Here is a 16763-nt window from a genome sequence, read left to right as displayed (position 1 = left end):
CCTGGACTAGTGTTTGCCTCTGACATCAAAAATGAAAGAAAAGCAATGTGACCAAAATAACTCACATAACACAATGACAAAATGGAACTGGTAATATTGATAATTAATATTCCAATTAATTAAAAATGCAATTAATTCTCTATTTTCTTTGTTTTCCTTGTTTCAGTTATCTGCATCAGATAAATCCATCAGATTAAGTTCGTCTAATCCTAATATACCAGATTTAAATATAGAAGATGCAATCCAAGCTGACAATTCCAACTTTAGATTATTTCGTTCAGTTAATGAGCAGAGAGAACATGAAAATAAAGTCAGAGAGGAGTTTATTGCAACTTGTAATGAAGGTATGTATGAATTGAAGTAGAATACAATGTACAATCTGATAAAAATCCCATGTTATAGTAGTACTTGGCTATTTGTTCATTGTTACCTACATTTTTTAGCACAACTGAACTGAGGTATTGTAAAACATCTGTATGTGTTTCTGTGTGTGTGTGTGTGTGTGTGTGTGTGTGTGTGTGTGTCTGTCTGTCTGTCTGTCTGTCTGTCTGTCTGTCTGTCTGTCTGTCTGTCTGTCTGTCTGTCTGTCTGTCTGCCTATCTGTGTGTGTGTATGTATGTATGTATGTATGTATGTATGTATGTATGTATGTATGCATGCATGCATGCATGCATGCATGCATGCATGCATGTCTGTCTGTCTGTCTGTCTGTCTGTCTGTCTGTCTGTCTGTCTGTCTGTCTGTCTGTCTGTCTGTCTGTCTGTCTGTCTGTCTGTCTGTCTGTCTGTCTGTCTGTCTGTCTGTCTGTCTGTCTGTCTGTCTGTCTGTCTGTCTATGTGTGGGTCTGTCTGTCTCTGTCTGTCTGTCTGTCTATGTGGGTCTATGTGTGGGTCTGTCTGTCTGTGTCTGTCTGTCTGTTTGTCTATGTGTGGGTCTGTCTGTCTGTGTCTGTCTGTCTGTCTGTCTGTCTGTCTGTCTGTCTGTCTGTCTGTCTGTCTGTCTGTCTGTCTGTCTGTCTGTCTGTCTGTCTTTGTATGTATATATCCCAGCTATTGTAGTGGTTAGCTATCTGGTTACTAGTTCTTTCATATTAATCAAACCAACTCAACTTGGCTTGTGTGTAATAAAGCATGTATTATTATAAGAGAGAGAAAAACAACAACTAACATGAATATTACTTGTGATTGTCTTTCAGTACACACCAATACAAGGACTTTACTTCATACAGTTACTTCAGAAAGAGAAAAACTAAAGCAAGCCCTAGAACAAGAATTTCAACCAGCTAATATGCAAATACACCAGTTACAGAGTCAACTCAAACAGGTATAACTGCTTTCTAATATGCAAATCAAAACTTACTTTGTCCAATCAACTTTTGAAACAGTTACTTGATGAGTTTAAAGGTCCATGTCAGATAGAATTAAACTTTGGGTGAAAAATATTTGTCTGGCAGAGCTGTTCAAATAGTTGGTCTGGAACAAAAATGATCCTATCTTAGCCTTAGTTTTAGTGGTACGGAAGTACCAATGTGAGAACCTGGGATTGAAGTATGGGCCTTTAACATGAGACTCTAAGAAAACAGCAACACATGTACTTAATATATGTTGGATGATGAAGATGATGATGATGATGCATATGCAAAAATGTATATATAAAATTTATGGCAAATGAAAATATTTTCTTTCATTAGTCTTCATGTATTTGCATTATTTGACTTCCCAATCATGCTCATTGAATAGTGTAAAACTGTAACGATATAAAACATGAATGACTGGTTTGTTTATTGCTAGGCCTATGCACAAAACAGTGAGTTGAAAGAGAGATTACAGAGGATATTTAAGGAAGCAGACATCACTACAGTTCCTGTGTTAGCAGTACCTACTATGGAAGAGGTGAGAAGTACTCTAGGGTTGGAGAGTAGCTGTGTTGTGTGGATTCTTAGATGGTGTACTATTGCATGGAGGGGGGGGGGGGTATCATTCTGTTTGATAGGACATTCCTGCTGTAATATTCCTTAATATCCTATATAGTTTCAACTATTGCAATGGAGTGTCTGGGTGAAAGCCCACCCCTACTTTGAGAAAAGTTGCAATGAAAGTACCCAGGGCCCTGATACGGCTCAGTATGGTGATAGGGTGTATAGGTAGACTTCACTATATAGCATAGGAGGGTCTGGTTTATGTTCTACCATTACATAACTATGCATGTCTGCTGACTACCATAAGGCAGTGCCTGTCCACAGCAAGGACCTCCACTGGACAATGTATAAGGAACGAGTTTCAACTCAGTGTTAGTAATGTATGTGATGTAAAACTATGAAATTACTATCCAGAACCTTAAGTGTATGTAAATGCCTGTATTTCCTGCAGTTCCATTTCCCTTTACCTTCACTAACATTTACATGCATTGTGTTTTAATTGTTACCAGCAAACAAGCCCAATCATGTTACGTGACCATGAACGTAGTATATCAACGGTATCTGATGTCGGTGAATTCTTTGATGCACAAGAATATATTCTGTCAAGTTCTACTTCATCAGAAGCAGCGGTAAGTATTCGTATTAAATCCTTATTATGGATTCTTAGTCCAAAGAAGTACAAAAGTGTACAACTCATAAACGAACAAAAATTACTGAACAAGAAAACATACAAAAAAATCACTTTTTAAAATAAAATTAGAAAAATCATGGCCGACAGACAGAGTTGGTTCAATATACACAAATGTGAAATATATAATCTGATGTCGGCAGTTGTAGATCTACCAGTGGTATTGAATCATCTCTTCAATACCACCATCTGGCTTAATGAGAAATCATGAACCGAAAGTTGTTCTTACAAATGAGTAAACTCCAACTGCTAGAATGATGTAAACACGGTATAAGTAGCATCCTGAGCTGACAAGTATACCATATTTGGATATTACGTAACAACTGCCCCCAATAAACACTGACTTATCATTGGGCAGAATTCTGTGATTGATTAACAAAGACATGATGTTAATGTCTGTGTGAGTGGCTTCAGCTGCATTTGAAATTTCATTACAGGACCTTATTGCGTTAGGTATAAAGAGAGATCTTAAGATTTGATGCCACGGATAGCACTACACTAACTCAAAAAGAGTTGGTAACTGAATCTGGCATTTTCAAATTTTGGGGAAGAGGTTTACTAATTTCTAGACCTGATTCAATGTATTTCAATTTTTGGAATACCATAATCATTCCAATATGAGACAAACATAACCCCTAGAGATCATAAAGTTGCAGATTGTGCCCCAGTAATTGAAACGGTATTGTGTCATTTACAGCCATCAGATGATGAGTTAGATTCCAGTCTACAGAGTGATGAAGACCAAGATGATAATTCAGAAGAAACACTAGATATCCAGTCTCAGTGTCCCAGTAGTGGTAAGTTTAGTCTCAATGTCCCAGTAGTGGTAAGTTTAGTTTTAGTGTCTAAGTAGTGGTAAGTTTAGTCTCAATGTCCCAGTAGTGGTAAGTTTAGTGTCCAAGTAGTGGTAAGTTTAGTCTCAGTGTCCAAGTAGTGGTAAGTTTAGTCTCAATGTTCTAGTACTGGTAAGTTTTATACCTGTACTTTACATCCATTGTTCTCTGCATTGCATGATATCTGGAGCCAGTGAAAATAGTAATGTCTTTGTGTTGGAGCTATCTATACATGTTAGCCTACCCTGTTTCAAAGTGAAACTGAAGTGTGACTGATTTCTTTAACAAAACAAAGTATGGTCTTCAGTGCCACTGAACAGAGCTCTGTCCCTTTGTAATTCATTTCTTTGGGTAAGTAATGTACAAAAATTGAAAGCGTTAGTCCATCAACACATTTAACGTTTCCATGGTTTGATTTGATTGCAGTGTTAGACATTGAAGCACGCCCCAGTTATTCACAGACTGGTAGGAGAAGTAAGTTACCTGTACCTAGACCAGATGCAGGAGATATTAGTCTATGGAATATACTTAAAAAGAATATTGGTAAAGATCTATCTAAAGTGTCCATGCCAGTTACGCTGAATGAACCACTCAGTATGTTACAGGTAAGAGGTCATGTGACAGGTCAAAGGTCATATTTTCATACTGAATGTTGTATGATGTGAAGTAGATGTAAAGTCTATTGTGATTGGCTGGGAAACTTATATGGAGACTATAATGATATAATATTACGCTATATGATATGATATGATTTACTGGGATATGATGTAATATAATACAGTGCAATACTATATGATATGATACCATACGATACAATCTGATCTGATCTGATATGATATATGATTTAATTCGATATAAGATATGATATATGATATGATATGATACCATACGATATGATATGATATGATATGATACCATATGATATGATATGATACGATATACCATATGATATGATATGATACCATATGATACAATATGATACAATACGATATGATACCATACCATACGATACGATACAATCTGACCTGATCTGATATGATATATGATTTAATTCGATATACGATATGATATATGATATGATATGATACCATACGATATGATATGATATGATATGATACCATATGATATGATATGATACGATATGATACCATATGATATTTATATATAATCCCATGAAATCAATGTTAGTTTTACGTCATAATGCTCAGAGTATGATTCCGCGGACTAATACAAATTCGAGCCGGTAGGCGAGAATTTGTAGTTCGCGGAATCATACGAGGAGCATTATGACGTAAAACTAACATTGATTTCATGGAATTATATATTTATCACATAACTAAGTATTTCCCCTTATTATTCTAAAATTTTAAATCGTATTTTACGAATACTGTATCTTTTCATCGCACTATATTCTTCATCGCGTATTAAAAATTGGAGCCCGACGGCTATGCAAATTACATAATCGCGTGACCTGTCGCGAGGTCAAGCTTACCATGGTATTGGTCGGGCCGGTCGCGGTTCTGTGGTTTCTCAACCAAAATTATCGGTTATAACCTTGCGATGTACATGTAATATCGAATTTAGTTTAAAACGTAAGTAGAATTTGTCTGAATACGACTTTTGTGCCATCATTTTAATAATATTTTCTCGGGTTGTGTAAGTTCGGAGATCTGAGCGACGGAAAATCGTAAGTAAGCTTGCCGGCTGCTACATCGATAATCTACGTGATTTTTAAATAGAATAAAATGTATCAATAAAAATAAAAGGACTTCTACATATCAAACTCATGCCATCCAAGGATATATGTAACGTAATGTATGCATTTACGTTTTGAAAGCACGTAATTATTACGATAAACTTGATCGTAGCGTAGGATTGACTCGAACAGTACGGAGAACAAATAGTTCGGTAGAACAGGGGTGATATGCTCTGAAATCACCCCTGTTTGACGTCACACAGTAGAAGATATGCACGTATTTATGTGATAAGATATGATACAATATGATACGATATGATACGATGCGATATGATACCATACCATATGATACGATACAATCTGACCTGATCTGATATGACATATGATTTGATTCGATATAAGATATGATATATGATATGACTATATGTTATAATACGTTGTGATATATCGTGCAAAATGATATACAAAATTACAATATTATATGATACATGTGTATGCAATATGGTACAATACAATTTGACATGATAAAATATGATATGATATGATACACTATGATATGAAACAGTTCAATAGTGTATTGTAGTTTTCCAACTGAACTGAGTTTATTTCTTACAATCATCATCATTACTGTGTTGTATGACAGCGTCTGTGTGAAGAGATGGAGTACAGTGAATTACTGGATAAAGCCTCAGTGACGGAGGATGTCTACCAACGTATGGTACTCGTAGCAGCCTTTGCAGTGTCTGGCTATGCATCATCACAGTATAGGGCGGGACAGAAACCATTCAATCCATTACTAGGAGAAACATTTGAATCTATTAGAGATGATAGGGGGTTTAAGTTTATAGGTGAACAGGTGAGAATCTTATTTTACTACAACGATGATGACAAGATAGTACGAGGCGTCAAAGAAAAGTGGGATTTGCTTCCAAGATGTTTTGACTTTGGGAGTAGGAATTTTGATATGAAACTATGAACATACAGGTTCCATTGTGAGAACAGTGCTAACACACTGAAATGGTGTCTGTATATGAAAGATTAAGAAAAAATAATAATTCATTCTTGTATTATTACATACGTTAATCTAAAACAGCTGATTTCAGAAAGGAATACAATTGTGTGTTAACATGTTTTTATGTAACTATACATCATTATGGCTACAATGATGTCAGCTTGGTGTTTCACTCATGGGACGTTACGTTTTTGACACAGAGATAGACATATTTCAACTCTAGACTAACAATAACAGAGACACAATAAACACAACAGGATACTTTGCCCAATCACATTGAACACTGATAAGCATTACTATTCTTTCACATTGCAGTAAAAACTGGCTTCTAATGAAAACATTACACATGAACTTGGTGATTTTAATGGCTGCAATTCTTTATTATCAACATTTCAACTTGACTACTTCTATATCCCCACTGTGCACGGCACCTACTAGTATGTTATTGTTTCCTTTGCATTAGGAGTTGTCTGGGGGTGTTTATTATAAATATCATGTCATGTGAGTGAAACACCAAGCCTACATCATTTTAGCTGTAAACTCATTGTGTTTAATAACTTTGTAACTATAATTTAGTGTTTGGTCAGATATTAATTGTTAATGAACATAATTTGTATTTCAGGTGTCTCACCATCCACCAATATCAGCTGGTTATTGTGAAAGTGAAAACTACACACTATGGCAGGACGTTAGAATCAAAACCAAGTTTTGGGGTAAATCCATGGAATTCCTACCAATTGGTCTTGTTAATCTAACTATACCAAGGTAAATAAAACCTTTAATATAGTCTTAACAATGTATTTGCTTAGGGTGGGTAGTAGGTGTTTTACCACATCCTGTTACTATAGCCTTCATTGATTGGCTTAGATCATGTCACATGGTATGGACCAGTGACCATTAGTGACCTCAATTTGCATAGAATGGGCACTGTTCATATCTTATTTTCCCTAGGGCACTATGTGATTTGCCTTGACAATGGAAATAATATGTGTCTGAGAATGTGAGGTGTGATAAATTATCTATTGCGTGGCCTTACATTATGTATGCACACTGGTGGGTAGTAGATGTCATATTACTCCTCATGCTGTTATGTAGCAAGTATTTCCCTCAGCGTTCAGCCTCAGGGGATAATTGCTACATAGTAGCCCCTAGGGTAGTAGACATCTACTAGTGCCTTCATAGCCAGGCAATAAGTGTTTAATATACACCCAATTTCCATGATCAATGAATGTACAGGGGTTCCCTACCAAAATTATGGTGCATTGTACTTGAAATTAGTTTTTCCAGATTTAGCTTTTACTCTTATACCTGGCTAACCAAACGTTAGCAAAAATGCTGCCTTACACAGTCTGAGTAATCATACACATAGGATCTATGGACTAACATGCCATTGTACCATACATGTACTATAATTGTAGTATTAAAAACAGTCTTCTTTGATATTGTGTTGTCACAATCTAGATAAACTTGAATGTAGAGACAGAGGCATACTGGGTTTAACAGAAATCAGATGTCAAAGTTGTACGTGAGAATACAATTATATCATTATGTACTAGCAAACCAGAGTGACTATAGAGTTTATATTCAATGGCACAATGTTTTCTGTCATGCCGAAACTTTTTTGCTACAAATGAAATAAAACAGATTAGACACCAATAGCGTGTATATTAATCCCCTTTCTACTAAGCAGGGGGGTTCTTTATTTGCACACAGAAAATTACCATTGTTAATCTCATTGTAGGTTCAATGACCATTACAAGTGGAATAAAGTCACTACATGTGTACATAATATTTTAAGTGGACAACGTTGGGTAGACCAGTATGGTGAAATGGTTATCAGAAATGGAACGATCTCATGTAAATTAACATTTGCCAAGGTAAGATCTGTTGATGTGTATATAATATGAATGATGAATGTCATGGCTGACTGACTGAGTGACTGGCTGGCTGGCTGGCTGAATGACTGAGTGAGTGAGTGAGTGAGTGAGTGAGTGACTGAGTGAGTGAGTGACTGGCTGACTAGCTGGCTGGCTGGCTGGCTGACTGACTGACTAACTGACTGACTCAATAATTGTCATATGGCATGCATGTGATGAGATGTTGGAAATTTTTATTGACATGTGGATAGCATGCAGACACTGATATGTGGTGGGCAGGATAAATTAAAATGTGGATAGTACATTGCATATATAAAGAGATGGGCAACATGTTGAGTTGCTGATACATGTTCATGACACATGGATATCCAGCATATGGGCAAAATATATCACCACGTATGTATTGGCAGTTATTACTCGACTGGTAATCAGGGCTTCAGTGTACTAAGATAGACACAAACTAAAACTATTGTCACAACAGTTGATACAACAGTGATAAGCTATTGAATGGATGTTGATTTAATTATAGTCTCGGTAGAGTGGCTCTCTGAAAACTAGTTCCATAAACTTGCAGTGTACTGTTCTGGGACTTCCAATGTTTACACTATCTTGATCACAGAGTGATTAGATTTGTACAACAGAGGAACTGCTATAACCCACTTGTGGAATCTACCCTATCGAACGACTACAGTTTATGTCTATTTTAATAGTAAACCAAAGCCTCGATGTAATACCAGAGTCATAATATCTAAATGAAGTTCCAAAGATTTCTTAGAATTAAAATCTGAATGATTTATAAAAACAAAGAATGATTATTTCTTGTGACTTTCTACACTCCATTCCATTAAAAACTGTTTGTTCTTAATTTCAGGCAAGTTATTTCAGTAGTAAGCGATATGAGGTGTATGGTAGTGTATGTGATAATGGTAAAGTAATGCATCATCTATTTGGTAAATGGACGGAGGGATTATATTGTGGTGAATCTGGGTCAGCTAAGTGTATATGGAGGCCAGGTAAGTAAATCATTACATGCAATGATCCAACAAAGTCTGGTTCAAATAAAAGTTTATTAATGTGGCACAAGCTGAGTTTAAAAGTTATTTTACTGAAGTGAAAATACTTATTAATAGTACAATGTAGGCATGTCTTCTTTGACATTGCAATTGTCTGGCATTGTTAGAACAGTATTTTTTGGTACGTATCATAAATGACAGTTTTCAAGTTATGTCCAAAAAGAGTGATTTTCTGTCAAAATAGGTCATCTTTTACAATGGAAGTATGGTTACATAATTTTACATAATCACTTGGCTAAAGTCCATGGGATGTCCCATTATTCTGTAGGGGTGTTTTCATATTTGAGGTGTGTTTCTCTCACTGTATGTGTATATCAGACATTGGATTTCAGTTGTGCACATTGCCATTGGCAGTATTTATCATTCTAGTGACTCATAAACTGATTTGTGACTGTTTTCAGGTGCAATGCCAGAAGACTTTGATCTGTACTATGGCTTTTCAAGATTTGCTATTGAGTTGAATGAAATCAACCCAACAACAAAACATTTATTGCCTCACACTGACAGCAGATTTAGAACAGACCAAAGGTAAAAAACATACTTTCATACTTTCACTCGAGATTGAAGTAAACTATGTGTCATACTGTTCTACCCTCGGCGGTCTTCTCATAGAGGGATAGAACTTGCGAGAGTGCCCCAATATGGTGTATCATACAAACAAGACTCTGTAAGTTTTACTAGAATCTCCAACTGCAAAAACAATTCATATTTTATGGACCACCAATGATGACGGTGATGATGCTGCTTTTAGATAACTCTTTTCAACATTGTATTAAAAGTGGGTTACTATTGTATATAGTGGGTCGTCCCCCCCCCCCCCCACACACACACAATGGAACAACCGCCTGTAGCATACAATCCATTGCAGCCTCTATAAGCATATAGGATTCACATTGCAACCTCTATCCTACCAGGTCCCCAATTATACAGCTGGGTTGACTGAGGCACAATCGTGGTTCAAATCTTGCCTAAGGACTGTTACATTAATCATTCAGAAACAAATGGCAACATGATTTTACCTAACTTGACCTGACCTAACTTGACCTGACCTAATTTTATCTTACAGGATGTTGGAGGAAGGTCATGTAGATGGAGCAGAGAAAGAGAAGGCTAGGATAGAGCTGTTACAGAGAGATAGGAGAAAGAAACGAGAAGAGGATAAAATCACTTATGAGCCTAATTTCTTCAAGTATGTACAACTGATAATTATATTCCATACGGTATGAGAGATGTTTTAAACTAAATGAAATAAGCACTCAGGAGTCATGAATATTCATGAGATGTTTACACTAAAGGGAATAAACACAGGAGTCACATTGAATGTCCACTAAGAGATGTTTTACACTAAAGGGAATAAGCTCTCAGGGGTCATGAATATTCATGAGAGATGTTTTACACTATAGGTAATAAATACTCAGGCGTCATGAATATTCATTGTTCAACCATGAATATATTATTTCTGCTGAATCCCATCATGCAATAGCCCATTGCAAAGATACCCATTGAAGGTATAATATCAGCTTGATGTTTCTCTGAAATCACAAGTGATTGTACATGAAAGTAATGTTATTTCTTGCTAATCTCAGACGCTGTCAAACAGCGGTCGGTATGTTTGAATGATTTCCTACGCTGTAAAGTTCTTACAAAAAAGTCAATTCTATCACATAAAAATTTGGAGTTTGATGAGACAAAGAAGGGGATCTCCTTGTAGATCGATAACCAGAATGTGGAATTTGCATATATACCGTGAAAATAATAACCATGTTTCAACTCATGTCAAAGGTAGATTTACAAAGCGGTGTATCAGGAACTTGTTTCACTCGATGTTAACTACAGATTTGCAAAAAATAATGTGATCTATGCAAATTATAAGTTCATATGAAGAGCCCCCTCTAGTGACAAAAAAGTTATTTATGCAAATAGTAAATTTACATAAATAGTGCCCTCTTGTGGCAAATAAGTGATGATGACTGAAGAAGCTATGACTTTGGAGATTTATAATGTGAGTGATTTTTTCATATTTTTCCAGGAGATCAATGGAAGGTGGCAAAGAATGCTGGATATCGAAAGGAAACTACTGGAAAGAGAGGGAAGATCCAGGCTTTGCCAGTATGACGTTTACCAAATTATGGTGAAAAAAAGATCGGAATTTCAGTACTGATCACGCTGTTACTGCCAAATATTCAAGTCACAAATACAAGTATTATGAACAACTCCAACATAAACCTTATTCCAGTTATAAATGATTACAAAATGCTTGTTCAGGAACTTGTTCTCTGGGATATTGATAGAATATATTGAAGATATCAAAAACTAAATTTACAGTAACTCTAGTATTACAAGATACTGACGTCAAGAAATTTTTGTTTTTAAATTTAAGTGGAAAAAAAAAAAAAACTCATGCAAATAAGTTTACTGTAAATTCTCTGTGATGGAAAGTTTGCATCTTGTTCCCAAACAATGTCTTGTAGATGTAGTACGTAGATTTTAGATGGCTGCGGACAGAAAGTCTCGTCTCAGAAGTTATATAACTTAGAAATATTGTAATAACAGGGGGCCGATTATGGTGTGAAGTTCAATGTCAGTATATTTTAATTTTCAAATACTTACAGTGATGTTTGTCATGGTTTATCAAATTACAAAGGTTCAATTGTAGACCTACGTTCTTCAAGGTCAAAGTACTGTTGTTGTTTTTTAAGAAAGCGATGTTTCAAAACTGTGGTTATCCTGTAAGGTACGTCATGACGGGGGCGCCCTCACACATCGGTCAACCCTTCCCAGGTGGAGAGGAGGCCGCGAGGGTGGAATGGCACGACGTATCGTACAGTCTAAACTGGACAGGCTGTTTTGCTGTTACAACACATCCAGTATGTCTTACTACCACTAAGTGAGAATATATACAATAAGTAACATTTCAAATGTTGGCATAAAGTCATCGTCAGTGATTCCAGGGATACAGCCATAGTACATCTACGTACACCGTGTGTAATGTACTGTAAACATGGACATTTTCTCTGAAAGATTTATTTTTGCTTATTTCGTTAGAACACAAAAATGCAAAAAACAAGTAGTGACTAAAATATTTCTTGTAGATGAACACAATGTACCAGTCTGGAAACTAGTAAAAATTAGTCTTTGAGAACTAGCTGAAGACTGTAAAATTGCAAAACTTTCTTGTAGCGAAAATATTGAGGTTTACGTTATACTTGACACAAAACAGCCCCCATTTGTATTGGCCATGCATTCTGCATTTTAATCCTGATTATTTGTACTTCATCTCAACCACACCAAGACTCAAAACATAACAACTCATGAATCTCTAATATTCGACAAAAAACCCCACCAAAACAACAACAACAACAACAACAACAACAACAACAACAACAAGCTTTATATTTTCCCGATGTAGACATTTTGTTCTGGGCATTACAAGAAGCCAGTTATATTAACCCCCTCTATCATTGCTACTTTAACTTCTGTATGACCTTTGACCCGACATGGGCATTACACAAGAAGCCACTTATGTGAACCATATATAGCATCATTGCTACATTAACCTTTGTATGACCTTTGACCCTACTTAACCATTAACCTTTATTTAACCTTTAACCTCTAAATCTATGTCTAAATATATAACAACTCCAGCAGCAAGTGTTGAGGAACTGAACAACAATTTGAAATAAGTCTTCTTCTTTTTTTTAAATTAATGATTATGCGATAGCTTTGAGTACAGGTCTTTTAAATTGTTATGTGGGAGATAATTATGTGTTGATTACTTACTATGCATTTACAGTTATTGTTATTAAACAAACGCTAAGTAATAAGTTGTTATTTCTATTGGTGCTTGTACATAATGGGTTGGCAGAGGTGTGTGTTCTATAATAATATTATATTTAATCAACACAGTATGCAATAGTGTGTATTTGACAGTTTTTAAAAATTTTTAGTCAGTCAGCAGTTGTCGTCTTATTTTCAACCAATCAGAAATCCTGTTGTCCCCAGTGGTTTTGAAAGGTTAAGTCACTGTATGAAAAACCAATGAAAAGCCATGATGTATTTCCCTGCTATGGGGTTTCAAAGAATAGCTATAGTAAGGGATTATATTATTCCCTGCTATTGCATTAGACTGTTCTGAACAACCAATTACAACTCATGTTATACTTTGTAAAGGAATAGTATCTAATGGACAACCAATGAAAAGCCATGTTCTCTGTCTTGGGATAACATCCTATGGACAACCAATGAAAAGCCATGTTCTCTGTTTTGGGATAACATCCTATGGGCAACCAATGAAAAGCCATGTTCTCTGTCTTGGGATAACATCCTATGGGCAACCAATGAAAAACCATGTTCTTCTATGCTATCTGATAACATCTTCTTGACAACCAATGAAATATGTTGTTGTTGTGTACATTAGGATAAGATGACAACTGCAATGACTAAACATGATATTATAGTTAGTATTAAGAGTTACAATACAATAGATTGATTACATTGTTGTTATTTACAAGGCTGTGCCAAATATGCAGAATAGACAAGTCATTTATTTTATACTGGTATTACCCGTCAATCAACCCATAGTGTCAAACAACGTTACACCCACTGCAACAAACTTGACTGGGATCATAGGAGTGTAAAAACTTACTTGGAATTTGCTCTGTTTCAGATAAACTTTATATATATAATAACAGAACCCATGACGTGTAAGTGCAAGTACAACCCTCAAAAAAACACTGGTGTGTTTGCTAGAATAAAATGAGCCAAGGAATGACGTCATGCAAAGAGAAAATTAGGTAGAAACACTAATACAACTGATACAAAAACAACAGTGATGCCTGTAGAAGTTATAATGTAACACTAACCCTTGTACTTGATTGTTATAACATGTAGCATTCTATCAGTAAACAGAGTTATAGATTCCAGTTCCTGTGGTATTGGTAAGTGATGTATCGATGGTAATTATACTATATGTTTCTGCATGAACCATGTCTCATTCCTGCTTACCACGACCAAGCAAATGCACCGCTGTTTTTTCCTGGGTTGTATGATACTAAGGGTAGCACATGTACTAGCAGTGTTTTCTGCTGCACTTTCATTGACTTTTCTTATGGCTGGAGAGAACACCATAAACGCTCATGTGAATACCCCCAAGTACGACACACTAATACCATGATGTCATGGATTTCATAATTGAATACCAGTAAAGCTATGTTGTAGGGGGAAGTTAATGTTTTAAAACTAAGAAGGCTTGTAGACAGGTTATTAAAACATAGACAATTTTATTTCCCCAATAAGTGCTACATGTACAAGTGGTGTTGAAATGAAGTGAAGTTATAGTTTAGCTTAATTCAACGTTTCCTACAGAGTGAATGTGTATTCAAAGTCAGATACTTGTTCAAATAAAAACATTTTCAAAACATGGCATTCTCTGAATACAAGTTTTTTCATGTTTGATGGATTAGATGAAATGTAAGGGTTCTAATCAGTTATGGACAAAGTTCAAATCGAATATTTTCAGTCACAGCAATATTGAATTTTTGCCACTAAAGGTACATTTAGTGATGTGTGTGTCATAATACTCAAGTCTTTTAATTGTTCTTTCGTGCATAACAAAAACTCATTGTACATTATCCCAGTATTAGAAATGTGAGTTGTGCCTACTTGCATTGTAAAATGCATTGTGCTTACTTGCATTGTAAAATGCATTGTACCAGTTTTCAAGAACGGGCTATTGTTTTTTTGTGTGCACAAAATACATTATCACAGTATTAGAAATGCGAGTTCTGCTTACTTGCATTGTAAAATGCGTTGTACCGGTTTTCAAGTATTGGTTATTGTTTTTTTGTGTGCACAAAATACATTATCACAGAATTAGAAATGCGAGTTCTGCTTACTTGCATTGTAAAATGCATTGTACCAGTTTTGAAGTACTGGTTGGTTTTTTCTTTGCACAAAATATGCATTGTGCCAGTTTTCATAGGTCAAGTTATTCTAAAAAGCGAAATACATTGTATCAGTGTTCAACTATGGGTTGTGTATTTTTGCACAAAATATGTTATACCAGTATTTGAAATGTGAGTTGTGCTCACCTCCATCCTAAAATGCATTGTATCAGCTGTCAACTTTTGTGCTTTTAGCACAAAATTTATTTTGCCGATATTTTTTATTTGAGTTTTGCTGTCTTTATCTTGCAAAATGCACTGTGCTGGTTTCCAAGTCAGATTTAGAGTCATTTTCTCTTCACATTGGAAAATGCATTGTACCCAAATATATTTAAATAAAGTTTTGCTTTCTTGTTTAACAAAATACAATATATCATATTTCAATCCACAAGAACTATTCCTGGGTAGAGATGGTAAACTCTTACAAAATAAATTTTTGAGACGATATAGGCAACTCAACAAGTTGGACAACTATTTCATGTATTTAGAAATTTAGAGGACAAATAGTATCTGAAATGTTACATTTGTGCAGTCTGTTTTAACTTAGAAATCTCAGCTTTGGATGGATCATTTCAAGTGTTTAAACGAAACTCTTTATTCTGCATGTGATTTACAGTGTTTTTAGTGTATGCAATCGTCTCTACAGGAGAAATAAAGTTGCCTTGGTGTTTCACTCACAGGCCACAATGTTGTTAACATACAGATGGACACAACTCAAGTCTAGACATAACAGAGACACACAACACACACAGCAGGATCCTTTGCCCAATCATATTGAAAAGTGATAAAGCATTGCTATTCTTTCACAGTGCAGTAGAAACAGGCCTCTGCTGAAAACATTTCACATGGACTTGATGATTTTAATGGCTGCAGTTGTTGACTTTCCAACTGATAATCAACATTTTAACTTAATGTCTACTTCTACACTCCAACTGTGTGCGGCATTTCTATAATGATTTCTTTTGCATTAGAAGTTGTCTCTGTGGATGTTAAAAAAATGCTGCGTCTCATGAGTGAAACACCAAGGCATCTTCATTTCTCCTGTAAGATATCTTCTATAGAACATGAGAGCGAAGTAAACAAACAATACAACATATACAAAAGCAATTAAAGATATTAACATGAGTTCTTTCCATTCAGGTAACTTTCCTATGAAAAATAACTTAAAAGTTAGATACTTTACAAGGTAAAATTTTGTGTGCTAAAAGTGAGATTTTGAGTGTTACGAGAAGTGGTAAAGAAATTTAAAAAGAAGTGTTCTGTGATAGTTTAATGTAATATGCGCCTTTTGATCTTACTTTGCTGGAAAAAAAGTCAGGGGTCACATAAATTGTTGCAAAATTATATCAAGATTAAAATCAAATGATATAAAAATTAAGCTTATGAATGAAAATTTCTACTCACTGAGTCGAAAGATTTCTTGGAAATGAATCTCAAATTTTCGCTGATGTTTCCTCAACATTGTCAGGGGTATACTACAATGGCTATTGTCATGTGTCTTGGGTAGCCTATTGTGGTACACACATGATGATGTTGACGAGATGTCAGCAAAAATATGAGGATTTGTATCCAAAAAATTTTAATCTGTGAGTAGGAATTGTCGTGAACCCAGAGTCCATCAACATTCATTCTCACAAAAAATGAAGCTGTTTCAGAATCCAAAATGGCCGCCAAAGACTGTGGTAACTATATCAAAAGAATGCTGATTTCCTTTGAGAGTAAGA

General features: G+C 35.4%; 1 protein-coding gene across 1 annotated transcript in view; it reads left to right on the top strand.

Moving 5' to 3' along the window:
• Positions 1-12444, top strand: part of LOC144450606 (oxysterol-binding protein-related protein 3-like) — an 82991-nt gene extending 70547 nt beyond the window's left edge. The window contains exons 10-22 of the mRNA XM_078141250.1: positions 167-344; positions 1196-1323; positions 1791-1892; positions 2428-2547; positions 3304-3403; positions 3866-4044; positions 5779-5991; positions 6770-6912; positions 7889-8024; positions 8896-9037; positions 9499-9625; positions 10164-10286; positions 11127-12444. Coding sequence (XP_077997376.1) covers positions 167-344; positions 1196-1323; positions 1791-1892; positions 2428-2547; positions 3304-3403; positions 3866-4044; positions 5779-5991; positions 6770-6912; positions 7889-8024; positions 8896-9037; positions 9499-9625; positions 10164-10286; positions 11127-11232 — 1797 coding nt within the window. The 3' untranslated portion in view covers positions 11233-12444. The remainder of the gene's footprint in view (positions 1-166; positions 345-1195; positions 1324-1790; positions 1893-2427; positions 2548-3303; positions 3404-3865; positions 4045-5778; positions 5992-6769; positions 6913-7888; positions 8025-8895; positions 9038-9498; positions 9626-10163; positions 10287-11126) is intronic.
• The last annotated feature ends 4319 nt before the right edge of the window (positions 12445-16763 follow it).

This window comes from Glandiceps talaboti, chromosome 20 (genome assembly GCF_964340395.1).
Source record: "Glandiceps talaboti chromosome 20, keGlaTala1.1, whole genome shotgun sequence".
Taxonomy (NCBI): Eukaryota; Metazoa; Hemichordata; class Enteropneusta; family Spengelidae; genus Glandiceps; species Glandiceps talaboti.
The sequence above is the reverse complement of the archived record's forward strand: the minus strand, read 5'-3'. Positions and strand labels throughout refer to the sequence as shown.